This window comes from Marmota monax, unplaced genomic scaffold, assembly GCF_021218885.2.
Source record: "Marmota monax isolate L192 unplaced genomic scaffold, Marmota_monax_Labrador192_F-V1.1 WCK01_AAM20220418_F8-fsc00010, whole genome shotgun sequence".
Lineage (NCBI taxonomy): Eukaryota > Metazoa > Chordata > Mammalia > Rodentia > Sciuridae > Marmota > Marmota monax.
The window spans coordinates 17,442,938-17,470,908 of NW_026692321.1; the positions used below are offsets into that span (position 1 = coordinate 17,442,938).

General features: G+C 39.4%; 1 protein-coding gene across 3 annotated transcripts in view; it reads right to left on the reverse strand.

The window, feature by feature from the left end:
- Nucleotides 1-219: 219 nt before the first annotated feature.
- Dnajc27 (DnaJ heat shock protein family (Hsp40) member C27) overlaps nt 220-27,971 on the reverse strand; it is a 36,081-nt gene continuing 8,329 nt past the window's right edge. For 2 of the 3 annotated variants that reach the window (XM_046441385.2, XM_046441387.2), the window contains 6 exons: nt 25,303-25,385; nt 20,504-20,573; nt 14,131-14,295; nt 13,276-13,398; nt 7,317-7,477; nt 220-3,914 (listed from right to left, as the gene is read on the reverse strand). In XM_046441385.2, coding sequence (XP_046297341.1) covers nt 3,782-3,914; nt 7,317-7,477; nt 13,276-13,398; nt 14,131-14,295; nt 20,504-20,573; nt 25,303-25,385 — 735 coding nt within the window. In that variant the 3' untranslated portion in view covers nt 220-3,781. The remainder of the gene's footprint in view (nt 3,915-7,316; nt 7,478-13,275; nt 13,399-14,130; nt 14,296-20,503; nt 20,574-25,302; nt 25,386-27,971) is intronic. The other variant, XM_058578397.1, reaches the window with a different exon arrangement.

The window sequence follows — 27,971 nt, forward strand, 5'->3', positions numbered from 1 at the left end:
TACCACTTGAGCCACATCCCCAGCCCTACCACAAATTCTTAAGATCTGAATAACCTGATGGATCAACAAATAAAATTTTCTCCATTTTGCTCATTGGAAAGTAAAGCAAGATGTCTTGTGAAGGTCACAATTGATGAGGAGCTGGATTAGCTTCCAGCCTAGTATGTTTTACACCAAAGTCCAGCATCCCAACAAAAAAATGCAGCCCACAGACTAGTGTTTGATATTTGACTTTACTTTATAAAAATACACAACTTAAATACATATGACACTCTGTATACAAGACATAAACAACCAGTAGATTTAACATTTTCAGCTATTGCAACAGAACAAAAATATGTAAATTACCTTATAAGAGTAAAGGGTTTATTGTTTATTGATAAACTCTGCATTCACAGTCAAGGGGAGGAACGCCCGGAGCCACCCACACACGAAGCAAACCCACCCTGTCCAACGGTCCAACAAGCCATTCAGCGAGGCCTTCACTGCACAGCTTCATATTGCACTGCTTGTTAGACACAGTCGAACCTCTGTGTCACAATTGAGAGCTTTTGTCTTCTCTAGAAACGTCTAATGGAGAGAGAGATCATGTCTAGACAGCATTAAGTGTGTCTTGGAATTGTGCTCAACAGGGGAATCATGAACTGCTCCTCACTCTGCACAACTTGCAGTGGAAGTTGGTTAGCTATTTTGCAGCTAAATTCATTCCCAAAAGTTTTACAAAAATGTTGGCAGACTTAACGTGAGCTTGATGGGGTACAGTGGCGAGGGAAGTGCCAAGCTTACTTGTAAGGGGCACTGTCACTATCTGAGGCAAGTGCTCACCACCCCCTTTCTAACTCAGCTGGAAATCCCCCCCCTGCCCCTGGCCACTTCTGAACTGACTGATCCGGCCTGCAGGGGTTGCTTGCTGACTCTGGTGATTGTTCAGACTGCATTACCTATGGCTCATTTAACTAATAGTGAAATAGGTACCTGTTTATCGGTATAAAGAAATGTTTACCTCTTGAGAATTCGATACATGAGAACATACTAGAGTATGTTTCCTGAGGTAAATGTAAGCCTTAAAGAGTGGTGTGCAATCTACAGAAGTATAGTGATTTACCTTGGGTAGCAACATAAAGCCCCCCAAGTCTGGGCTTTTAAATTAACAAGCTAATAAAACCAAGGATACATTTATATGAGAAATAAAGTTACAGTTCTGAAGTCAAAAAATATTGACATCTGAGAATATCAATTCAAAAGGAGGCACAAAAGGCGAACTGAAAAACACAAGGGAGTGTATTTTAAAGTGCTTAGGAAGGGCAGAAGATTAATCTGAAATGCCTCCAGGGATTTCTAACAAGTTTAAAAAGTTTTACTTCTTGGTGACTCAGATGTGGAAGACATGGCTTTTCTTTAATAATAGCTGCTCAAACTTTTTTGAAAAACAAGATCCTTTATAAAAACTTTTTGGCCACTGAAATTATCTGGTAGCTGGGACTGTCACTGGTGTATTTTGAAATCCTAACCGGCTGAAGAATTTTTAATAGGTTGAGCTAGACAGCACACATCTGCACCAAGAATTTTAATGAATGCATAGAGGTCTGTGGAGTTTTGCATGAAGTTAGTTACCAAACAACTTTTCATTGCAAATCATGCTTTGTTATTTCTTCATGCCCTGCTGAAGGATTATGGAAATCAGAAAAGTTTTCAGACCCTAAGGCTTAACTTTCTCATTTTATTCCTACTATATAAATAGTATGTGGCCATCCTGAATGTTAATAATGAAGATGTTGGAAACTAAGTCCCAGGAACTAAGAACCAAGCGCAGGCTACATTTCAATGAGTTACTCACTCTTAAGGATACGACTGGAAATACTAAAGAATTTTCTCTGCTATAATTACTCATCTACACATGTAGTTGGATGAGGAGTCACCAGGATAAACACTGGCACCAGCTGTTTTGCAGGGCCACATACTCAGTGAGCTGTCCTATTGACTTGGGCTGGTCCCCCATTCATATGACTCCCATATTCTGTTGAGAGAACAGATCCATGTTGGAATACTTGAGGCATGAAGAAGGCCTTAAGCAAAACTTAGGCCCAAGAAGAGCTTTGGGTTTGAGTTCTGCAGTCTCAGAAGCTGTTTTAATGGCCAGAGGAAAATCCCATAAGGGATCATTAAAAGAAAGCATTTTTGATTATTACTCAGATAAACACTCACTTTATAAAACAATGGTTTTCAATGACAAGCTCAATGTAGCCTGAGTACAGCTATTTTTGGCAGAGGTAAAAGATCCAGGAGACTGCAGTGGCTGGGGAGAAGGCAGATGCTATCTGGCAATCAATATGGGAGAGCTGTTCAAAACTCACATTATAGTAATATTCTGTATACTTCAAAGCTCCAATTAGTACAGTGGTTACAGCTAAAAATGTGAGTCAGATAATGAGTGATGGTAGAATGAGTCAAGTGGAGAGACTGGCTCTCAAAGTGTGATAGCAAACGCCACGCCTGATACTTGCTCTTCATTCCTCCCTGGAACACCCAGGAGACTATGGCAGGAGAATGTAATTCTCTATGTGAAATTAATTTTCATAATCCATAGTTTAAAAATATTACTATCCAGCAATTTGCAGCCCAAGCAGAAATCATAGATTTTGTCCTACACAGATATCTCCCAGTTGCTCTCACAGCATCAATTTCTCTGGCAAACCAGGTCAAGGCTTGGAAGTGGGGATGGAGGAGGCCAGGGTTTTGAGGAGAGATACCTCATGGCAGATGTGGAGTATTTTAAAAAAGGGCAGAGAAGAGGAGAAGCAGAATAATTCTGGGGAGGAATTGAAGAAGAGGCCTAGAGGCCAAGCTCCTCAAGGGGCACCTGCCTTTCCCACCTGTCCCTGGGTAACTGTGAGGAATATGAAAGAGACAAGTGTCATACCAGGACTCCCCTAGAACACAAGCATGCCCCAGCTGGGCTGGCCTTTCCCTGTGGGCATGTGTGTGCACAATCTCCAGGCGTGACCTGCAAGTACTTCTGTCCTGGAGCCCGACTCCTCTCTCCCAGGTGCATGGTGCTCCCTACTGCTGTCGGTAACACTTCTTTGTCAGGGAAGGCCTGAGATCCAGGAAGGGCAGGAATCTGGCTGCCATTGCTTGTCTCTTTTAGGACTGGCTCGTCTCTCCCCCTGGTGGCTGGATAAGGGAACAGGGAATGTCCTAGAGGGGCAGCTCAGAACCATCTGCCCCACTCACACTCTTGCAAAGGGCTGCCCAGAGTTCACTAAGGAGGGCTTGATGGTTCAGACACCCCCAAGGAACTCGTGGTAGAAGGAGCGACTTGCTTGAAAGGTCACAGTTAACTCTCAGGGGCATGGATGTGGTTTGCTTGTTTTTTCCCTCCTTCTGTTTTTGCTTCCTTCTTTGATGATGAATTAAAAAAAAAAAAAAAAAAAAAGGAAGGAAGGCAGGAAAAAGCAAAGGGTCCCACTGTTCTCCTCCCTCCCCAGAAACCTAGCAGACTTTCCCAAGCAATCGAGGAGGGATGCTACGGCCCAGCGCCTTGGAAGCCCCTCAGGCCGCCTGGCAATCAGAAATGAAGCCCGTGAGCAGAGCCGCCTGGTTCTCTCCACGTGCAACATCTCACTGTGAAGGGCCTAGAGACGCAGCAGGCACTGAGCTACTGATTTATAAACGACAGCCAGGAGGGGGTAGAGCAGTGAGATTCTGGGAAGGAAAGTCCCTGTTGGTTCCTTCCCTTAGGGGCGTCGTCAGTCCAGCCTGCCGCCTGTCTTTCCTTGCTCTACTTGATGTTCTTCAGGAGGGCTGTCCGGGCATTCACCACAGCTTTGAAGGCGTCTTCACTGCCAGGTGCTACACACTTGTCAGGGTGCAGAAGCACAGCGAGCTTCCGGTAGGCTTTGTTGACCTCTTCCCTGTGGAAAGCAGCCGGGCCGGTTAGCACCAGGGTCAGCCCCCCCCCCCCCAACTTCACTAACATCTCTGCAGTCATCTCCCAAGCGATTATTACCTTTTCTAAAGGCAGGACTAGAAAACTAAAAAACACACAAGCAAATAAGTAACAGGTAACAGGTAACACACAAGTACAAAAAATACTGTGCAACATGAGTACACAAATTCAGGAAAGAGTAAAGGAATGATTGATGGAAACAGGCGGGACTGGGCATCTCAAAGGAACAGGGGCTGGGGCACCGAGAAGGTCCTCTGAGAAGGCTGTGGAAGAAGGGGAGCTTGGAATTAGCCCAGGGTAGGGGGTCTGGAGCCCCTGGGAGGGAACGGACAGGCCAGGAGCAGAGCACAGATGCTGCACTGGGACAGATGACCAAGGAATGCAGTCAGCCAGGGATGAGGGGAGTCACAGAAGGGCCTCAAAAGCACAACAAAACCCCTGGATTTGATCAACAATGACAACAGCAGGTGTTTGATGAGAAACTGGTGCTGGGAAAGCTGTTTCTCAAAGTTGAGAGACAGGCAGGAGGTCGTTACAACAACCCAGGTTGAGAACAGGGTTTTAGGTTAAGATGACAGGGACGGGAAGGAGGACACACAAGAGACGCAGAAAGCAAGAGTGGGCGGAAGTGGGTGCAGAGCTGAACATCCAGTGAGGAGACAGCAGGGGCTGGAGAAGAGCGGGGACAGTCTGGGGAAGGCCTGGAGAGGACTGGCCCTTCCTGTCCTGCCCTTCATCCTTCCCAGGTGTCAGGCTCCTAGAGTCCTAAGTATCAGCCACTGCCCGGGTCTGGCTCTACCAGGTTTTATTTTCCACTTTCCTTTTGTCATTCAGGGTCCCAGTTATCCTGGTGTGGGCCAGGCGCTCCAGGCGTCTTTATTTCACATCGGAAGGCTTTCTAGTCTGACTCTCCAAATCAGGAGATGGCCTCCGACACCTTGGCAGTGATGGGCATTGTGGACGTCAGCCTAGAGAGGCTGAGGATGTAGGGTCTGAGTTAACAGTTCCCCATGTCCTGGGCAAGCATGCTAGGGCTTTTTCTGCTTTAAAAGGAATTCTTCTGGATGTGCTGGTTTTAACCTCACATGTAGTGTTTCTACATACATAACTTTGACATGAGTTAACAAGAATGACATTCTCCCTCTTACAGGAAATTTGAATGGACAGAATTTTTATATCTTCAAAGACCTTCTATCCTTGAGGCAGGTACAGACATCCCTTCCCTTCTCCCCAAGTGTGTCTTGGGCAGGGCCCCAAAAACCACTGCTTCCTGAAAGAGTGTGTCCACAGTGGGTTAGTATCAGGCCAGGCCTTTGCGCTGAGAGTGCCTTTTAAGATTTCTAGGTACAGGAGAGACTCTCAAGGGAGGTTTTTGAAGAAATAAGAGGGATGCAGGTGTATAACCTGAACCAATTCTGTTGAAGTGAAGATTTTCTTAAAGTTCAAGAAATAATTAAATAAAGGGCTGGGGCTGTAGCTCAGTTGTAGAGTGTTCAACTGGCACGTGTTAGGCACTGGGCTCGAGCCTTAGCACCACATAAAAACTAATAAATAAAATAAATGTACAGTGTCCATCTATAACTAAAAATATTTTTCAAAAAAATATTAAAAAAGAACGGTAAATATGGGCTGCGGTTGTGGCTCAGTGGTAGAGTGCTTGCCTAGTATACATGAGGTATTGGGTTTGACTCTCAGCATTGCATATAAATGAATAAAAAATAAAGATCCACTGACAACTAAAAAAATTTTTTTTAAAAAGAGAACAGCAAATAAACACTGTTGGTACTGAACAAATATCAAAATTCTCTGTAACTTAAGAAAAAAAGTGTTTGAAGATTTTCCCCAAATATGCTTCAATACCATATAATAGACCCAGTATAACAGAGGAAAAAGGAGTTTGTGTTTATATTGGTTAAGGATATGGAAATCATGATGTCCTGGAAGCTCTGATCCATTCCAATTAACCAAAGTGAATAAATAAGGAGCCAAAGTTTCTATTTCAGAATACTTTTCTAAGTTCATAATAAGTAGATAAAGAAATTGTTTCTCAATATTAGAGCTAACATCTCTTGGAGACGACATAGGAGTTTAGAATAAGACTATGGAGGTCTAAAAGGACTTTTTTTTGTGTGTGTGTGTGTGTGTGTGTGTGGTGCTGGGGATTGAATCTAGGGCCTTGTGAATGCAAGGCAAGCACTCTACCAAATGAGCTATGGCCCCAGCCCCTAAAAGGACATTTTAAAGAGACACCAATAAGCCAGGCACCATGGTTCATGTCTGCCTGGGCAAGTTAGAAAGACCTTATCTCAAAATAAAAAATTTTAAAAGACTGGTGATTTGGCTCAGGGGTAGAGCACTTGCCCATCATACACAAGACCCTGGGTTCCACACCAGCACTGAACCAAAAAAGAAAAAAAAAAAAGATACCAATAAGCTTTGTGCTCTATTAATAAAGTCATTGGATTCCTTCCAAATTCAAAGTGTCTTCAGTACTCCTGGTGAGTTAAGAGTGACCAATAACAGCTTCCCTTTCCCTTCCCCTCTTTCCTTTTGAACTTTAAAAAGAGATGCTTGACTGCTTTTGGTGTTGACAAGGCAATTTCAAGATACAATGTTTCTTTTGTGGCATTTAAGGTAAAAATGTAAGAAGGGAGAATTATGGGAAAGAGAGCTATGATGCAAATAAGACCCTCATAAGTTATAATATATGTAGTAACAGTAGTATTATGTCATTAAGAATTATATTACCATACTGAGTAATAATTTATTTTTGCGTAAGTAATGAAGAATAGCAATTATATTTATTTTCTCCCCAAATAATTCTTTTGGCTAAAATAGAATGGCTTAACATACATACACTCACAGATGAGGAACCAGCAAGGTTTTTGAGAAGAGCACCTAGACACACAGTGTTCCAGGGTCAAGAATCAGTAATGCCACTATCTGTTGGGGGTCTTGACCATGGTTAATCTCACTGAACCCCAGTTTCCCCAGATGAAAACTTTGGACAAGTTGATTGCTAATATGCTTTCCTCCCCCTAAAATTCTATGATTTAAGAAATATCTTTTGTAAAAATTTTTTAGGATACATTCTCTCTCAGACCAAAGCACAGCCTCTTTCATGAAGGGTTTACACAGACACATGCTATAGCTCCCTTAGAAGGCAATTGCGTCTTCGGATTCGATATTCTGATTTGTCTCTTTGATATTCAATTAATTTAATGAAGCAGAGTCACTGTATGGTCTATTTGCACATATTTTCATGTTTCCGGCCAATTAAAAGAAGATAATTGCACCCATAATTTGGGCAACCGAGTCTCTCTCTTTCTGATAGCACTCAGCACTAGATATCCTAGATACCACTTACCTTGAGGCCCCAGGTTTGACTCCCAGCATGTCCCAACTATCTTTACTATTTCGAATTCTGCGAATGGTGTCTGCTTGTTCTTTGGTGAAACTAGTACTGCTATTTGTGGTAGGACGTTTTCCGCCATTTTCACATAAATCAACTATGGACACATAAAAGGTCTGTAAGAAGAAAACATGTGCCAGAGTAGAAGTGATTTGTGAAAATAGGAATTCCTTTCAAGCATCAACTTAACGACTTTTAACATATTCCAATAAGTCACAAATAAAGCAAATATGTACTTTGGAACTTTTCCTCTTCTACTATTTAAATATATGTACTCCTATACCTTAATACAGAAAAAGTATAAGGAATAAAATTAAAATGGCTCATAATCCTACTCTCAGATAACCACACTTTAAGGTTAAAAAGTAATAGAAAGCCTGTAATCCCAGCAACTTGGGAGGCTGAGGCAGTAGGATGACAAGTTTGAGGGCAGCCTTCTCAGAATAAAAAATAATAAAGGGCTGGGATGTAGCTCAGTGGTAGAGCACCTCTAAGTTCAATTACCAGTACCAAAAATAAAATTAAATAACAAAAGTAACAGATGAACACTGTTAGAAAAATTCAAATTGTATAGTGAGATAACCATTGTTAGCAAATTTTTCTGGAAGAAAACTGTCACATACTCACAAGTATACTGTCACACACTCACATCCATACTCTATAAATCATTGCATCAAAGAGAACAAACACATTGCTTAGCAGCTGGCATTTTTTCACATAATAACACATCTTGGAATCTTTCTATAGTTACATTTAGAGACTTTTGTTCTTTTTACATGACTGTTCAGTATTTTACTGTATGGCTACACCATAATTTATTTAACCAATCTTCTTCTCATGGGCACATCCAATGTTCCCAGTCCTTTGACTACAATAAAAAATATTTCAGTGAATATTTTTGAGTGTCTACATCTCTGAATACTTGTAGAGATGCTGCTTTAGGATAAATTCTTAAAAGCAGAACTGTTGAATAAGAGCACGTGTGCATCTTAATTTTTTGTTTTGACAACTGTTGTCCACAGAGGCTATAGCAGTTCACAATCCCATCACTGTGTATGAGTGCCCATTTCCCCACACCCTCATTTACAGTGGGCATTATTGTAATTTTTGACAATCTGAGATGATGATAGAGCTTTGGTTTACATCTCTTTCATTATAAGTGAAAGTGAGAATCTTTTCATATGCTATGGCCTTTTCTTCTGCAAACTTGATATTCCTTACCCACTTTTATGATTTTTAAGTGAAAACTATTATTTGGGCCTGCTCATGTTTCACACTCTGTGCACTGTAATTATTATTGAATAACTTTACTAAAATATGTTAATTTAATACACTATAGCTGCTTTTAATTGCCTTATCTCCTTTCCCCTCAGTTTCTTTTAAAATATCTTCCTCTTGGGGCTGGGATTGTGGCTCAGAGGTAGAGCGCTTGCCTAGCATGCATGAGGCAGTGGGTTCGATCCTCGCACCACATAAAAATAAAGATATGTGTCCACCTATAGCTAAAAAAAGAAATATTAATAAAATAAAATTTCTTTCTCTTCTTAAAAAATATGTATCTATTTTAGTTGTAAATGGACCTTTATTTTATTCATATATGGTGCTGAAACTCAAACCCAGGGCCTCACACATGCTAGGCAACTGCTCTACCACTGAGCCACAACCCCAGCCCTATTTTGTATTTTATTTAGAGACAAGGTCTCACTGAGTTGCTTAGTGATCCTCATGAACTCGTGATCCTCCTGCCTCAGTCTCCTGAGCCACTGGGATTACAGGCATATGCCAATGTGCCTAGCTTTTAGTCAACTTTTATATTATTCTTTGTTAACAATATCAATCAGACAAACTAAATTCCTTCCTGACACAAAGCATCTACTAAGTAGATAGGAAATAAAAGAAAATGTTAAACCAGGGCTGGCTCAGCAGTACAGTGCTCGCCTAGCCTGTGGGAGGCTCTGGGTTTGATCCTCAGCACCACATAAAAATAAATAAAATAAAGGTATTGTTTCCAACTACAACTAAAAAGTATTAAAAAAAAAAAAAGAAAGAAAGAAAATATTAAACTAAACCAGCAGGAAGCACTCTATGTGCAGACTTACAAAACAGTGTTTTTATATTCTTATTAGCCTTTTTTATTTTTTGAAGCAGACTAATTTGTCCATTAGTTCTACCCAAGATTTATCTACATGGATAAAAGCCATCTAAAAGGGTTCACAGATGTTTGCTAGTGGTATGCATCAGTAACATTTTCTTCTAGTCTATGAGTTGACCTGAAATATAAATACAGACTTCTGAGGGCACAAGTACTCATTTATAACACTTACAGAAGACAAGCTGCGGTGTGATAAATGGAACACTAGAAGTGAAGTCAAAGCCTGTTTAATTTCATGTGTAAGTTCCAACCATGATAGAGTAATAGGTCTTGGACTAGCCCTCCTGTCCAACCACCACCAAACTGGACAATATATGGGGCAACTATTTGTAGGCCACAGACAACATCAAGTTTAAGACTACGTCCTGGGAGGTAAGCCCCACGATCACTTGCTTCTCCACCTGCAGGCCATTTTCTGACCGAGAGCCTGTCTGAGCAGACAGAGTGCCTTTGAGAGAAGAAGGGAGACATCAGAGTTTGAAAGCACTGAAGTGGCTAGAATCTGCAGAGCAGGACATTTGAAAGGAGGGAGATGTGCAGAACTGGGCTCCAAGTCCATGGGGGATCCTCATGTGTTTACAGCAGAGGGTCAGGCTTACACAGGGTAAGATCATTTGAGTTACCAGAGAACAGGTAATTTAGAGTTGGGAACAGAACCAATATGCCAGAGGTCCAGTGGTGCTAGGGGAAGATATGTCCAGCCAGCACTTGAGTTTGGCCTTACCAGGGTGAAGAGATTGCTGTGATACCTCATTAACACCCCTGGCATCTAGCTGAGGAGCCACAGAAGGGCTGTGCTTTAGGAGTTAGACTCAGAATAACCAGAAACAAGAAGATCTACAACGGAGACAGAATTTGAAGAGAAGTCTTGTCAAATAAGAAGGACTTGGGAAATGCTTTGGGCTTCCTTTAGATCCTTGCTATTAAAGCAAAAAACAGAAACAACAACAACAACAACAAAACCTACATAAGTTTATTGTGATTTTCCAATAATTGAACTGTTTCTTGAAAAAAGAATTGACATCCTTGAGGAAGATTTTAAAAAATATCTATATATGTATAGGGTCTCTACAATGTATTATCTATAGGTTTGGTATTTGTCAAAAAAATTATATTCACATAAAGGACCAAGAAACTGTGATCAATAGTCAGGAAAAAAGTAGTTAATAGAAACTGAACCTAAAATGGCTCAAATGTTGACCTTAACAAAAACTTTAAAACAGCTCTTACAAATATCTAAAAGAGGTAAAGGAAAATATATTCAAAAAATTAAAGGAAAATATACTCTTATAAGTGAGCAAATAAGGAATCTCAGCAGAGAATTGGGAACTGTACAGAAGAACTAAATGCAAATTCTAGAATCGAAACATACAGAGTTGAAAAATTCACTCAGTGTGTTTAACAGCTGATTGTCAATGAACTTTAAATCAACAGAGACTATACGCAATCTAAAAAACGGGGGAATATGGAGGAAAAGTAAATATAGCCCCAGGGACTGTGGGACAAAATCAAATGGCCTGATACACATGTAACCAGAGCATAAGAAGGAGAATGAAATGAAAAATATATTTGAGGAAGTAATGGTGAAAACAAAAATAAACAAAAAATTTCCCAAACCTGATGAAAAACACCTACCTATCCATCTCAGAAACTCAACAGCCCCAAATAATATTGGTATGAAGAGAAATTCACTCAGCACTTTATAGTCCAACTGCTGAAAAACACAGAGGAACTCTTGAAAGCAGCCAGAGGGGGAAAGGCAGACCGTGTAGAGAGGAATAAGAGTAAGAATGAACGTTTACATCTCATGGGGACAACAGAGGCCAGAAAAGAATGAACCAACATCTTTAAAGTGCTGGAAAAATTTTAAGGTGTGGAAATGCTAATTACCATGATGTGACCACTACACATTGTATATGTGTATCAAATTATCACACCATGCTCTATGGTAATGTACAACTAAATAATAAAAAAAATAGAGTAAAAAAGAAATATAATCTATAAGTCATTACTTATATGCCTTAGACAAGTCACTTTACTATCCTACCCTTAGATTTTCTCATATATGAAATGAAAATAATACCTGTCATACAATAATGTTATATGTCTCAAATGAGATGAAATATATAAATGTCTCTATATTGTAAAATACCATTTAAGTTGTAAGTATCATTATTGCACACATAGGGACAGACTCACATAACTGTATGAACAGAATAGAAAGCAAGGCAAACCAACATTAACCTGATCCTGAAATAGAAGCCACTGACGCCCAATTCAGCCTGTCAGCCAAAGATCAAACCTGTCTTCTAGGAGGAGAGGTGACATCTTGTGAGAAAGAAATTCAGCATAAAAGATTAAATATAATCCCACTCAATAATTAAGAAAAACTCTTTACAGTACTAACTACTCTGTTTAAAATCCTAAAAATACCAGCTATAGTCATAAAAAGAAAAATACATTATTCATATCATCATGTAATTAAGAGTTGATTTATAACTTCTTGTTCTAAATAGCCTCCTTCTCTTGAAGTGATTCAAGATTAGTAGGTTTGAAGAAGTGACCATTTATTCAGGTTGCTATGTGAGCACATCCTTCTAGTGTCTGCTTGATTGGTGAAGCCTTATTTATTTATTTTTAATATATTTTTTTTCAGTTATAATTGGACACAATACCTTTATTTTACTTATTTTTATGTGGTGTTGAGGATCGAGCCCAGTGCCTTGCACGTGCTAGGCAAGCGCTGTACCGCTGAGCCACAACCCCAGCCTGTGAGGCCTTATTTTTAAGTGTGACTGGTTGGATTCTATAATGATAGTCTCTTTTATTTGCACCCCTGTGGACTACAATATTGGATTATATTAGCTGTGGCAAGGCAGTTTTGCCACAGTAACACTTCCATTGATTCTGTATACAAATATAACACTTTTATTAAACTTGGGTAGTTTTAAAGAAAATTGTTTTCTTACTTAACCCATTATGTCCCATTGTCCTACACATAGGACAACTATAAAAATTTAAATTAAGCAATTGTATAGGTGTCCTAAAATTTTTTTATTGGTTTTTATGGGTGTCCTATATACAGAACAATGGGACATAATGGGTTGAGTGGTACAATAACTTATTGACTACATTTGATGAACATCAGAATTACCTGGAGAGCTTTTTTAAAATATAGATTCTTGATTCCATCACAACAGTAAGCTTCCAGTAGGCATGAGCCCAGAAATCTATATTTTGGAGAATTTCCCCAGGTTATTTTAGGGTTAGCATCATTGATTTTATTTTTTTAAATACACGACTGTGGAATGTATTACAATTCTTATTCCACAAATAGAACACAATTTTTCATATCTTAGTATATAAAGTATGTTCGTGCCAATTCATGTCTTTATACATGTACTACTTTTTTTTTTTTGCATTACAATTCTTATTACACATATATACCACAATTTTTCCTATCTCTGTTTATATATAAAGTAGGTTGACACCCAATTCGTGTCTTCATACATGAACTTTGGATAATGATGTCCATCACATTCCACCATCCTTGCTAATTCCCAGGTAGTTTTGATGCTCCCCCAAGTCTGAGCTATAACCGACTGCAGACAGATCACTCATGAGCTCCCGCTCTCTCTACCTTTAGAGAAAGACCTTATTCTAATGAGAAATTCCTATTGTTTTCTGCGTCTCCTAATTTCCACTAAAAGGCAGCATGGCTGGCCTTGATGCTAACCCTAAAATAACCAAGAGCTTGGTTACCTGGAACATCTCATTGATCCCTTCTCCAGTTTGTGCTGAGGTTTCAAAGTACAGGAACCCTTTGCTTTCCGCCCAGAGACGCCCTTCACTTTCATCTACGCAGCGGTGCTTGGTGCAGTCGATCTGAAATAGAAAAAGTTGGGGGCGGAGAGAAGATTCCAACATTGTCCACTAGAATAGACTCAGAGGGGTCTTTGTCAATCCTTTACTGAGGCAAAAACTATTTTTAATGAGCCCCAGCACAAGTATATAAAATTATTAGGACAAAAAGAGCAAAACAAATAAAGAACAAACAACCTGCCTGTCGGCTGGTCTTCGGGTTCCCACTTCCCCCGTGGGAAGGCTGCTGCTGCCCACCTCTGTGGAAAACGCTTCAATTATCTGCCATTTCCTGGAGCCCAAGCTTGCTTTCCACAGCCACATGTCACTAGTGAATGTCCCTCCTCCCATCAGGGCAGAGTGTGATTATTATGGAGGTCTACCTCTCCCACTGTCACCAACATCCTTCCCCAAGTAGGACACCAGGTAAAAAAATGGATAAAAGTCCTGATATCCCAGGTTTGGGGTTTTTGTTGTGATCTGTTTTTAGATGAGGACATATATTTTGAAAGGTTGCCTATTCCTAAACTTGAGAATAAAGAAATTTCTTTCTTTTTTTTTTTTTAATGAACACAATGCCTTTCTTTATTTTATGTGGTGCTAAGGATCGAACTCAGTGCCTCACACATGCAAAGCAAGGGCTCTACCAATGAGCCACAACCCCAGCCCAATAAATTCCTTTTTGTTAGTTCCCCCAAACTCTCGGATCTGGACTCTTCCCTAGAAAGGTGAGCATACCAGTTCCAAAGCAGTTACCTTGTTGGCGCACACTACAAATACAATATTGTCCATGTTCCCGTGAGGCCCAAGCTCCTGCTTCATCTCTGCCAGCCAGGCATCCAGGGCATCAAAGGAGTCTTTCTGCCCCACGTCATAGACCAGCATCACACCCTGCGTGTCCTTGTAAAACTCATTGCGGACCTTGGGTGGAAGAACAGATGCACAGGATGTAGGTTTTGTGATTTTATAAGAATGTATTTCATAATCATTAACTAGGCAAAGTGTGTTCTTCTATGTAGTCATGGCATTTGCTGTCATTCCTCAGGATTTACTTGTTCTTAGAGGACTTTTTATAAAATCAAAGTAACTTAACTTTTAAAAATCTATTACCATACAAGGACTTAGAGCAGAAGGAAGTGTCTTCCTGCCCACCCTTCCCACCTCCAGTTCCACTCCCCAGGAGTGATCACTTTTTAATTGTTAGTAGACCTTAAAAAGAACACCAATTATATGAAGTTCTTAGGAGGATGAGTGAACAACTAAAAAGAACCTAAAGCATAAATGACACAAATATCAGCCACAGGTTCATCCTTTTATATATATCACATCCAAAAGATGGCTCTCCCCAGTGCTAGGCACAGCTTCCCTGACTCTTGGGGTCTATATACCAACTTTTGAATTTCAAGGTCAGAGCCTCAGTGTAATAATAAGGGCAAAACCACAGGCTCTGGACGCAGATAGATCTGGTTCACACTTACTTACTAGTTGTGTGATCTTGGGCAAGTCACTTAACCTCTCTGCATCTCAGTTTCCTCATCTGCAAAATGGGGATAATACTCTTACTTCACAGGGTTATTATGAGGATTAAATGAGATAATGAAGGCAGAGTACTTAACAGGGGTGCCTGGAAAACAATGGGTATCTTCACCTTCTTCCTTTCTTCCCTGCATTCATTATTGAATTTTTAAAAATATTTTTTTAGTTGTCAATGGACTTTTATTTTATTTATTTATATGCAGTGCTGAGAATTGAACCCAGGGCCTCACACATGCTAGGCAAGTGCTCTACCACTGAGCCCCAGCCCCAGCCCATCATTATTGGATTTTTCTGTGGTGTTTCATTAGAAATGGCAACTTGCTTCTGGGGCATAGCTACAACTCGAGGAAGAAGTGGCATGAAATACAGGGCACACTAACAGAGCAGAAGCAATAAGAGGCTAGGTGAGCAAGGAGGGGGTTCAGGCTAAAATTCCAGGAAGACCCTTTTAAGAGGCCATAGTTAAACATTCTTTTCACAAAATCCCAATATGTACCCAGACCCACACTAGATGTGTAGTAAGAAATGAAGGTATCTTACACACATCAGGTACGAGTGTCCATACATACACATACCTGGATCAGGAATATAAGGTCTATAAATCTACAGAACCTAAGAGGCTATCTTCTGAAGTGAAGACCAGTGTTTATTCTCCTGTCACTTCCTTTCCATTCAAAACAAAAAGAATTTGAAATGACAAGCAATGAGCAACAGTCTTCTCCCCTCAGCAGGGTGGTCCTGAGCCCTTCTGCAGCACCCAATGATGACTCTTCCTTCTTTCCAGAAGCTCTTGCTGCCTTGGCCTTCATGCACTACGTTCTCCAGGTTCTTAAACTCTCTTTCACCAATTCATCTCCTCCCCATTGGCCCCACTCCAGCTCATCACCAAGCCCTTCCAAATCCCATCCTGGGCCCTCTTCCTTTCTCTCTCACTCCTTCCTTCTAAGCAATATCAAATGCTTGTACAGGTTCAACCATGAGAATCTCTAAGATGAGCCTTCTCAAATTGGCTTTCAGACCTGCATTTCTAATTAGTACAGGACTCTTCTAGTTGAATGTCCTGTTGGAATCTCCAATTCAATATGTATAACAGGGACAACTTATTTCTTCATCTCATTCTTTCTTAAGCTTTTCCTTCTTTTGGACATCAATGATGAATCCCACATCATTCTTTCAGTCATTTGAGTTGAAAGTTTGGTGTCCACCGTTGGTGCTTTCTTTTCTCTTTGTTCAGCAGATTTGGACAATCCAGTAGAAGTCACCTGTGCCATGTTTATTCTCCTGTCACTTCCTTTCCATTCTTGCTTCCAACATTCTCTCTTGACTGCACTGCTTTAAGAGTCTTCTAAGTAATTTTCCTAGCAATATAGTATATTGCATGTATATCTTTAAAAGCCCTGGCTCAACATTTATTTGGTATTTCCCCACTGCTACCAATTCTCTGAAGTTCAAACTCATTTAAATGAAGTTAAAAATTTCTGGTCAATTCTCCCCCAATCTTCTCAGTCTTATCCTCTTACCTTCCCGTGACAGTCACACTAGATGATCTAATTCTACCCTGGGCCTTGTGAACTCTATCAGGAACCAGATACCTCTGTGTCTTTAATCTTTCAAAGTCTCACTATAATGCCATATCTTGCACACCAGCCACCCCCTGCCCTCCTGAACAGAGGTACTCTCTATGTCCCCTGGAATACCACAGCCATTTGTACTTCTAACAGTGAATCATTCACTTCCTGCCATTTTCACAGATGGTAGTTCATCTAGCTGTCTTCTCCACTACACTGCAGCAACTGGAAGGCTTGTATCTTGATGTGTCCATCCTTGGGTCACCCACAGGGCCTAGTAGATATGAGTTTGAAACACTGTTTTAATTGAATGGCTGGATGTGCCTCAGTAGAGAACAAAGATAGAAGCCAAGGGAAACAGAAAGAATTTCAAATGCAGGTCATGCTCTTCAGAGAAAGGTATGTGTGTAAAAACAGACTGAAACAAGTGCAATGGATTTCTGTTTCAAGGGACTCAAGTTCAAGTTCAAGTCTGAGCTCAGCAGCAAGCCACCTACTAGTCTTGAGTAAGTTTTATTATGCTCAGCCTTAGTTTCTTCATCTGTCAAATGAAAAGATCAAAGCAGATGTTTCAATGGTCCCATACAGTTCTGTTATTCTGGCCTCCCAAAAATCGCTTTCTATTCTTATACCTGGCAGACTCACTATATCCAAAGTTTAAATAGGATGCTAAGGGAATAGGAATTTGTTCTTAAAAGCAGAGATGGCAAACTGGCTGGTAGGCTAGAGAAAGCTTAGTCTAGTATCACTGAGGCCTCAGAATGTTCTTGTGATACCCTTTAACCAGACCTCAGTTGTGGGCCCCAGTGGAAGCAATGCTGGTGGTAAGAGACAGGCCCCGCCATTCCCTAACCTCTGACTCTTCTCTCTGAGATTGCTACCTCACACATTAAGAGATGGTCCTATCTCAGCAGGCACTTTGGGAAACCAATCAAGAGGACTGATGCCTTCCATGGAGGACAGGCACCAAGGATTTGAGGAAGCCAGGAACCGCGGGCATGGCTGTGGGTACCTCACTAGGTGTGTGCTGAGCAAGGTATATTCTGGTCAGCTTGGAACTTAGAAAGAAAATGACTGCTTGTCTAAAAGGAGCATCTGAGCAACAGCAACTATTGGACAAAAAATGAGAGATCATGGCTATTTGGACAAAAAGGTATTTCAGAACTGGTTATACGAGGGAGTTTCTATTAATTATAATTCTATTTTATAAACTGCTGGAAAAAATATTGCAATTTCAGGTTATATTAATAAGAGCCTAGTGTCTAATAATGGAAAGTAACAGAAACAGAGTGTTTCACTAGTTAGAAAATATCTGAAATGTTGCCTTAGTTCTCAGTTCCACATCAGCTAACAAGCGATCATCTACAAGGGATGCTCACCAGGAAGACTCAGATCTAGCTGTGGCAGGAGTACAAATACTTTACCTAAAGAAGAAGAAACTCACAAATATTAGAAAGGCTCTGTTGTAGAAGTACAAATTCGGTCTACATTTCTTCAAAGAAAGGTCAGGATCATGGTGAAAGTCAAAGGAGAAATTGCCAATCTAGGGTTTTTAACTCTGGGTAGGATTAGTTCACAAAGCAATGAGACTCTGTCATTAGAGATATTCATTCTCCAAACCCTCTGCACCACTCAAAACCGGGCTGGGTATTATACTGTCCCCAGAATGTCCTCCTACATAACTTAAGTATCCACCAGCTCTTGGTTTAAATGTTGTATCCTTTAGCAGGACTTCCTGACCATCAGGATAGATTGAGTCTGGGTTTTAAGTGCTCCTGAGCACTCTGTCATTTGTTTAACAAGTGTTTTCTCTAACATATGTACATTCCATGAGGACAAGGGACACCGTATGTCTCCAGCATCCAGCATGGAAACTGGCATATAGGTATCTGTGATTGAATGGTGGCTATTGATCAGGAATACCAGAAACAAAACAAAATCCTACAGTGGGCAGGAGTACAAACCACAGTACTCCTTAGGCATCTCCTAACTCTCCATTGACATGACTTTGGTGTAATCTAAGATTGACATTAGCATTTTCGGTAGTTAGAATCTCTGTCAAACTTATAGTCAATGAGCGCTCTGGGCCTTTTGCACTGATAATATTCTATACTTGTGTAATGGACATAACCCTCTGTGAAGCTTCACACTTAAAAGGAAGTCATTTTACCTAAACATTTGGCAATATTCAAAAGTTGGAAGATTATGTAGCCATTAAAAATCCTGTTTCCTCTGGCAAGATGAAGTAGACAAATATTTCTCTATTTGCTATTAAGTATAGGCAAAAGTATTGACATTATACATAAAGCAAATTTTTAAAAACCTCTGAAAGATGGAGAGAAGGCAGCAGACAAGCTAGGAGCCCTGGGACCTGAAGAATGATATGATGGTGAGTTTTCTGGGTTTCCTTTTTGCCTCACATACCTAAGCCTTGAACAGAAGTACAACTTGAAAATGCCAAGAGGTGCAGATAAACAAAAGCCCAGTCAAAAACCTGATCTCTCTGACCAAAGGACCAGGAAAAGGGCAGTTTGGCAAGATAAAAAGACTTTACTAATCTACTCTAGCCAAATGCCTTAGAAGAAAACTGTCTCCCACCCACCACCCCAGGAAAGACTGAGCAGAAATTTTAGAACTGAAAAATAATGTAAATTCAAAGCTTAGAGATTGGGCTCAATAGCTGATAGGAGGGGACAAGGAACAATAAGTAAAGTAGGAAGTGGAATAATAAAAATGACCAAATCTGAATATCAGAGAGAAAAAATGAACAGCTCCTCCGGGACCTGTTGGACTAAAACAAAAGATAACAATCCAGGGAGGAGAGGAGAAACAGGGGGCTGAAAACGACTCAAAGAAATCATAGCCAGGCGGGTGTGGTAGCTGTGATCCCAGCTTGCAGGAGGCTGAGGCAGGAAAGTTTCATGCTCAAAACCTGGGCACCAGAGCAAGACCCCTCTCAAAAAGAAAAAATTATTTTCACACTGGGGATTGAACCTAGGGGTGTTCTACCACTGGGCCACACCCCCAGCCCTTTTTATTTTTTGTTTTGAGAAAAGGTCTCACTATATTGTCAAGACTAGCTTTGAATTTGTGATCCTCTTGCTTCAACATCTAGTACTTGGGATCACAGGTATTGCCAGTGCTACCATGCCTGCCTCAAAAACAATTTTTAAACAGAAAGAAAAAGTGGCTGAGAATATTCAAATGTGGCAAAAGACAAACCTAGAGACTTAAGAAGGTTTGAAAACTCCAAATAGAATAAACTCAAAGAAATCCAGTGAATTAAATGAAAATGAAAATACAATATCTAAACATTTGTGGACACAGTTAAGGCAGTACTGAGAGGGAAACCTGTAGCACCAAATGTACCTAAAGAAAAGAAGAAAGTCTCAAATCAATAATCTAGTTTTCTACCTTAAGAACCTAGAACAAAAAAGAGCAAAATAAAACCAAAGCAAGCAGAAGAAAAGAAATAATAATGAGAAGAGCAGAAGTAAAATGGCCAAACCAGAAAAGAGCAAAGAGCCTCCTTAGGAACAATGAAAAAGCCCACCCAAAGGGAAGGGCCAGGAAACTCAGTGTGAAGCCACTTGGGACTGAAAAACAGATGAAAGTAAACCAAGTTGAGTTCTTTTGGAGAAAAAAATGCAATGACCAGTAGAGATCAAAAGACCATGCTAGAGCCGACTGTGAAAGGGGTGACATCGAAGTTCTTAAGTCCAAGTGTGAATGTCATTAATACTCGCACATTCTGGATTGAGATATGAAAAGCAAAAGCCCTTTGAGGTTGAAATGTCTTAGCTATTTAAATGTCTGAAACATGAGCAATAAAATTTCCTCTCCCTATTTAAGAGCATAGCATTAAAAAATCAACAGGTGTTTATTAAGTTAAGGATAAGGCCACAAATATGAGCAAAATTTACCCAATATTATTCATAATTCAAATATTGGTTGTTTTAAATAATTCTGGATCTTTCCCCAAACCCACTGACAATACTGGATAAAGTTTTCTCAAACTTTCTTACCTCGTAGAAGAAGGGATGTCCAGCCATATCAAAGATGTTGACTTTGATCTCTCTGTCTCTGACTTGTACTCTAAAACAATCAAATGAAATAATTCCAAAGATCATGATTTCTGCATGCACTTTAGTATCATTTATGTCATTTATTAATTTTAAAAGGATATCTGTGTGAAATTTGAAAGAGGCTTTCTTTGTCTCCTTCCTAATTCCAGATCATTTGTATAACAGGAGCCAGGAACCTGGCAGATGACCCTACCTTCTGACTCCACCTGGAGCAAATACTCTCACCTTCACTTCATCTCAAGCCACATCCCTGAACCAACAAATATTGGCTACTGCTGTGATTTTAAGAAAAATCAATTTGTGGCCAACCCCTATCAGCATCCCCTCCTGCCCCTGCAAGAGTTCTGTTTGTATTCTTCACACTTGAATATATCCCACTCCATTCAATCTTAAAAAAAAAAAAAAAATCAATTTAGGATAAGTACAACTAAGATGAAGGAAAATTAGTTCACTTAGTAAGAGACATCTTAATTATTACTGGTTATACTTGGTTAACATGCAGCAGAGTTGCAAACATTAATGATGTATGTTTAAGTTTTGTGTGATCTTCATTTGAGCAACAGCAATAGTTAATTTGTTTTCAGAAACAAATTTGAAAACAAAGAATAAAGTGAGAAACAATAATCATTCATAATAAAATTAATTAGTTAATATCATAGTATATTCTAGTCTTTTTTAAAGAAAAAACACTATTGGAAAATCATAAATGAATATTATAAATAATTCAAACATTAAGGAAAAATAGAAAGATGAACATTAAAAGTCATATCAAGCCCTATCACACAGAATAACCTTCATTAACATAGATACACAACCCAGACTTCTTTCTTTTTTCTTTTTTTAATTTTTTATTGTTGGTTGTTCAAAACATTACAAATTTCTTGACATATCATATTCCACACTTTGATTCAAGTGGGTTATGAACTCCCACCTTCACCCCATACACAGATTGCAGAATCACATCAGTTACACATCCATTGATTTACATATTGCCATACTAGTGTCTGTTGTGCTCCGCTGCCTTTCCCATCCTCCACCATCCCCCCTCCCCACCTCTCCCCTCCCCTCCCCTCCTCTCTCTCTACCCCCTCCACTGTATAACCCTGAGGGTCTCCTTCCATTTCCATGCAATTTCCCTTTTCTCTCCCTTTCCCTCCCACCTCTCATCCCTGTTAAATGTTAATCTTCTTTTCCTGCTCTTCGTCCCTACTCTGATCTTAGTTACTCTCCTTATATCAAAGAAGACATTTGGCATTTGTTTTTTAGGGATTGGCTAGCTTCACTTAGCATAATCTGCTCTAATGCCATCCATTTCCCTGCAAATTCTATGATTTTGCCAGACTTCTTTCTATGCATAGATAAGATTGATAAACATAAATACCCTTATAAAAATGAAATTATGCTATTATAAAAATATATAAAATTTACTTTTTAACTGAATTTAACATAAACAAAAGAAACTTTAATGAACTAAAAGGAATTACTGAACTTTAAATATAAATGTTTCAACACAAAATTTCCTAAAAGATCCTTCTAAGTTAAGAATAGAAATTAAAAACAGTAAATAAACAGATTGAAGTCATTACTACTCTACTCCAGCCAAGTGACTTAGAAAAACCTGTCTTCCATCCCAGCCCCATAAAGTAACCTGTTTCAGGGTTAGAATTTTGACAGGGCTGCTAGGGAACACAAGGCCCTCAGCACTAGCTCTCATTGTCCCTACACTGCCTCCTGGTTTATTTATTTATTATTATTCCCTAGTCCAAATTTATAACACTCACTTTCTGTTCTGAAACCATAATTCCTACAGTTGTTTCATGTTTTTTAAGTATATTTTAGTTGTTGTTGTACCTTTATTTTATTTACTTATTTGTATGTGGTGCTGAGAATCGAACCCAGCGCCTCATACGTTCGAGGCAGGCACTCTACTGCTGAGCTCCAGCTGTAGCCCCCTGTTTCATATTTTATATTACCTGTATGTTTAAGTCAAACTAGCCACTAAGTGTCTTATCATGGTTTCTTTGCTCCTGAAGGCTCATAGCTTTTCATCAGTTCTAAGGTGCCTGTTTTCACTTCAACACCTGTGAAATCAGGATCCATCTTGCAAAAGAGAGAATGAGGAAAGAAAACCCTAATAGGGCTGGGCAGTAGCTCAGAGGCAGAGTGCAAAACAGTACTAGAACTTAAAGCATCGGGGGAAGATCTGGCATAGTTTATATTTTTAAAATTCTTACTGTAAAAAGATAGTAGCTGAGCAGGGATACAACCCATAAAGCCCATAAAGTCAAGAAGTAACAAAACAGTCTTTATACACTGAAACTCCAAAGAGATCAACTTAATTTGGAAGCCAGAGGAGGAAATTACTTTAGAAAATTTTATTATCTCAAGGCAGTGCTTGCTTCAGTGTGGTCTTAAAAACACCTGCCTCAAAATTACAGGAGAGGTATTAAAAATGCAGATTCCTGCATCCAACCTCAGACCCAGTGAATCAGAATCTTAGCAGTGGCCCCAGGAATCTGCTCTTTCACAAAGGCTACAAATAAATTTTAAGTACACTGAAATTAAGCTTCAAAATTAAAACAGAAAGAAGGAATGGCTATCTACAGCATCGGGCTTTCTTTTCCCAGTTGTGGTGCACATGGCTGTGCCATCTTCCTATGGCTTCCACTCTGCTGGCCAAGCTAAGATGCCTTTCCACTAAGTGGGGGAAGGCACCTGCTCCACTTGGGCCAATCAAATCCTTCCCTGAGACTTCCCCCACATGGAACTGGGGATAGAACCCAGGGAGTCATCATGTCTTTTCAGTAACACACTAGATGTCATGCATGCTCGGTGAGCACTCCACCACTAGGTACACCTCCAGCCCTCTCCTCTGGGATTTTTAAACTTGGGATATTAATTTTAGTTCTTCTGTAAAAATAAAATTAAATATGTGAGCTTCAGAGCCACTGGCAGCTGTGTACAAGCCGCACACTTAAAAGACTAAAGCGAGAGAGAGAGAGAGAGAGAGAGAGAGAGAGAGAGAGAGAGATGGATGTAGTAAAATGATCTGTCTAAATTCTGTCTCTGGTTCCAGCCTCCCCTGAGGCCTCACTGTGTCATCCTTATAACTGGAATATGTGAATTGACTAATACCCTTTTCTTTCAGGTTTTGCTTGAGTTGGTTTGAGTTGGTTTCTGTCTGACTCATCATGAGAAAACCATCTTTTCCAAAAGAAATTTCAGTAAAAAACAGAAGTTTGTCAAATAAACTGCAATTCTCTGGCACAATATGGTAATTTCCATTTCTTAGTAACTTATATGGATTAAATACAAAGTCACCATAGCACATGCCTGTAATCTTAGCAGCTTGGGAGGCTGAGGCAGGAGCATCACAAGTTCAAAGCCAGCCTCAGAACTTATTTGAGACCTTATTTCTAAAAAAAAAAAAAAAGAAAAAAAAAGGCTGGGGATGTGGCTCAGTGGCTAAGTGCCCCTGGGTTCAATTCCTGGTAGCAAAATAGAACAAAACAAAGCTGCCTTAAACAGGGTATCTTATATCACTAATGAAATCCTGTGCCCTTAAGTAGGGAAGGGAAAAGTAAACTAGGAAAAAAAAATGTGGATTTCAAATGAAAAGCTTCATACATTTCATAGCTAAGTGCTATGACTTTCATTCTTTAAAGAAAACTTGCAGAAATACCCTCTGCTGCTGCCAGGTGATAAATGGTGATGTAACAACCTTACAGAGCTCTTACTTGAGCTACTGTACAGACACACGAAGGTGTGTAATTACGCACCTAAACTCAACTCTGCCATTCACGTAATCAACATTTTGCTATACATATATACCCCACGGTTTTTGTCTGCCTTTTTGAATACTGCCTTCATATTCTAATCTGAAGATTTTCTCTTTAGATGTATCCTTTATGTATAATAAATAATTATTGAGCACCTACTAGGTATACACACTGCATCAGGCACTTGGAGAGAACTTACACTAATAACCTCTTCCTCAGGCATTTATAATTTAAGAGGCATTAAAAATATACAGATAATAATAACAAAAAGCAATTTAGGGCAAGGACCATAAATAGCACAGAGAACTTTAAGATGTCTCAGTTGCAAAAAGATCATGACCTATAAAGGAGGGTTCAGAAGATCTCATGGGAACAGGGTTTTTTATACTTAGGGGACAGTATGGTAACGTCACAGAGGCAGGAAGGCACGAGGGCCGCACTTGAGTACGGGGGAAGAGTCAAGTGTGGGATCGTGCCTTCTACCCCAATTCTATTCCGTGTCTCTCCTGCTAACTTAATCCTTTCTCCTCAAACTCAACCCACTCTTTGATTTACCTCCAAATAAATCCTCACACATAATTTTCCACATACGTAGATATTTTTTAGAATATTTCAAAACATTTAAAAACACACCGGCTGACAGGACCAGCTTGTGTAGACATGTTTCCTAAAAAGCTGCACCTGCCAGTTAGGCTCTGTGATGACTTGCTTGTCACTGTCTGTCCTCCCCCTACTGTGTCCCAAGGCTGTGGGACACAGTGTGCTTGACATGGTGGCTCTATGAAGGAATGACTGATTGCCTCATGGATGTAAAGATCTTAGTGCTATCTTTCCCAATGTATCTTCAACGTCTCTATTGTAAGAATATCTGCATCAATGCATTCATGCAAATATAGATCATTTTGGGAAGAGTTCCAGATTTCTGTGTAAATTACAAGCCCAGGGAAACAATATACTTACTTGGTGACTCCATAGTCAATTCCAATTGTTGCAAGGTATTTAGACACAAATCTTTTCTCACAGTATCGCTTTATAATACAGCTCTAAAAAGGTAAAAATATATAAATCTTGTAAATACACACTAGGAAAATATACAAAGTAAGCACATTTCTTCATTATAGTTTCTTTATTCACCACTATGAAAGTGTTTTCAAAAGCCAAAACTATTCCTGAAACATGCCAAAATCAAAGAGTTTAAAGAAAATTTATTTTAAAATTCTTGTCTTAATACTAAATATGGGTATGTTTTCAGTTTTGCTCTCACTCCTGTGCTCTTTTCTTTTGAAGACCTTTTCAATGCCACCACAATATCTATGTCCGCCTCGACTTCTTTCCCAAGAGCAGATCCACATCTCCAGTTTCTATAAAACTGGTTTCTACTTAGATGTCCTGCTGTTCATTCAAATTCAACATGTCCCAAATTCAGCAAGTTCACATAAAAGCAGCTCATCCTGCTGACATTTTAATAATGTCCCTATTCTCCCAGTCACAAAGAATCAAAACATTAAAGTCAGATTTGATTCTGGGCCTTTCTTAATCTTTTGAATGGATCTTCCATCTTTCTTTTCATTCCTATTCCCATTGGTATGGTTTTGGTCCTCATCATCTGCCAATAGGAAATTCGTTACTGGTCTCTCTACCCCCTTTCCCTCCCAACTTCAGTCGATACCGCACGCTACTGACACCATTTCACTTCTCTAATTCAAAAACCTTCAGTGGCTTCTCACTGTGAAAAGAGTTTGACTTCACATTCTCTTGTCCTTTATTCAAGGTCCTCTAGAATCTGGCCCTCATCTGTTTTCTGTGTTTAAATCCTTCCATATAAATTCTGCATTTCTGCAAAACTCCCAGGACCCAACTTCCTGACTTTTGTTAGTTCTTTTCCCTTCACTTTGTAATGAAGCTTTCTCCCCTTCATCCCAAATCTTACTCATCCTTTAAGGCCCAGATCAAATTCCGAGCACCCTGGTGTGACTGAATTCCCCTTTATACATGCACATGGAGCATCTGAACTCCTCTGCTCTTTACATTTCTATTATTACAGATGTACACATGTGGCCTCTCGCACATGCCAGCAGCCATACATGGCCACGCACTGTGACCTAGCTTCTCAGGGTGGCTGTTTACCTCCTCTCTTCAGCTAGGCACTGAACTACTCGAGGCAGGCATCATCCTTCTATCTTTTGCAGAAACTAGCTCTTTGCCTTTCACAGAGGCTTAAAAACCACCAAATGAATATAAGCAAGCATCAATTATCCTAGAATAGCTTGGACTATTTCTGATAATGAATGGTTAATTTACAATGTAAATTTCCTTATGAACTGAAGGAAAAATTTCTTCTAGGGGGTTACTGCTAAGAAGCTATACTTTTTTCTTCTTCTTCTTCTTTTGCAATGCTGGGAATGGAGACCCAGGCCTCATGCGTGCTAGAAAGTGCTCCACACTGAGTCACATTCCCAGCCCCAAGGATACACTATTTAAAATGCTTTATAGCTTGTAGGTACTTCTCAAATGTTTTCTCTCACAAGAGCCTAGAAAAATAAATAAAGCCTTAAAAAATTATTCATGAGCTTCAGAGACCAGAAAATCCTTTAACACTAGTCTGTTAACTAAACTGTTTATAAAGTTACACACTTAAATAACAATATTAATAATCATTCCTATAATACAAAGAGATAGGGTCCTGTTCCTTAGGATCTTACAAGCTAAGTTAGATAACATAAATACAGGGGGAATAGATAAAATTAAATAAATACAAAACAAAAATAAATATTAACTGTGCAGCCAAACTGATTTACTTGAATAAGTTTCCCCAAAATAGCATATCGATATCGAATAGTGACAGGTTCAAATGATAACATATGGTATTAATCAACAAAATAAAAGCATAAATAAAGCTTTTATGCTGTGATAACACAGAGACAGTGATCTGACAGAATTAAAAACAAAATAATCTTCTTAATCTATACAAAAAAGTATATATTCACTCATTAGACAAATAATGAGTTTATGACCACCTGTGCTGGATATGGAGTTAGGTGCTGGGATGTGAAGACAGGATCGAGTTTCTACCTGTAAGGAGCTTGCAGTGTTCTGTAAACAGGTAGCAGTAAATAATTATACAAGTAAGCTTTTAAATTACAGTTGTCTTAAGTGCCATAAGAATTCTGGGATGTTATAAGATAATGTAATGAGAACCTAACATTTTACTTTCCAATGTACTAAAAATGGCACTTATATCTGAGTAAGATTAAAAACATTTCCCCTCTCACATAAAAGTTTGTAATATAAACTTGTATGTTCACATTATCATTATTTACAGTACCTGAAAAGTTAAAAAAAAAAAAAACCCAAAGGGATAAATGTGTTATATCCACACAAGGAAATACTTTTTTCTCTGTTTAAATCCTTCCTGAAGACAGGAAGTATTGACACATGCTACCACACAGATGAGCCTTGTCAATGACATGCTGAGTAAAAGAAGCTTGTCATAAAGGACCACTGTTGATTCCATTTATGAGAAAGTTCAGAACAGGCAAATCCATGTAAGCAGGAAGAACATGAGTGGTGGCCTCAGCTTGGGAGTCAGGGGTAATGGGGTGGACTGTTAATTGCTATGTGGTTTTTAT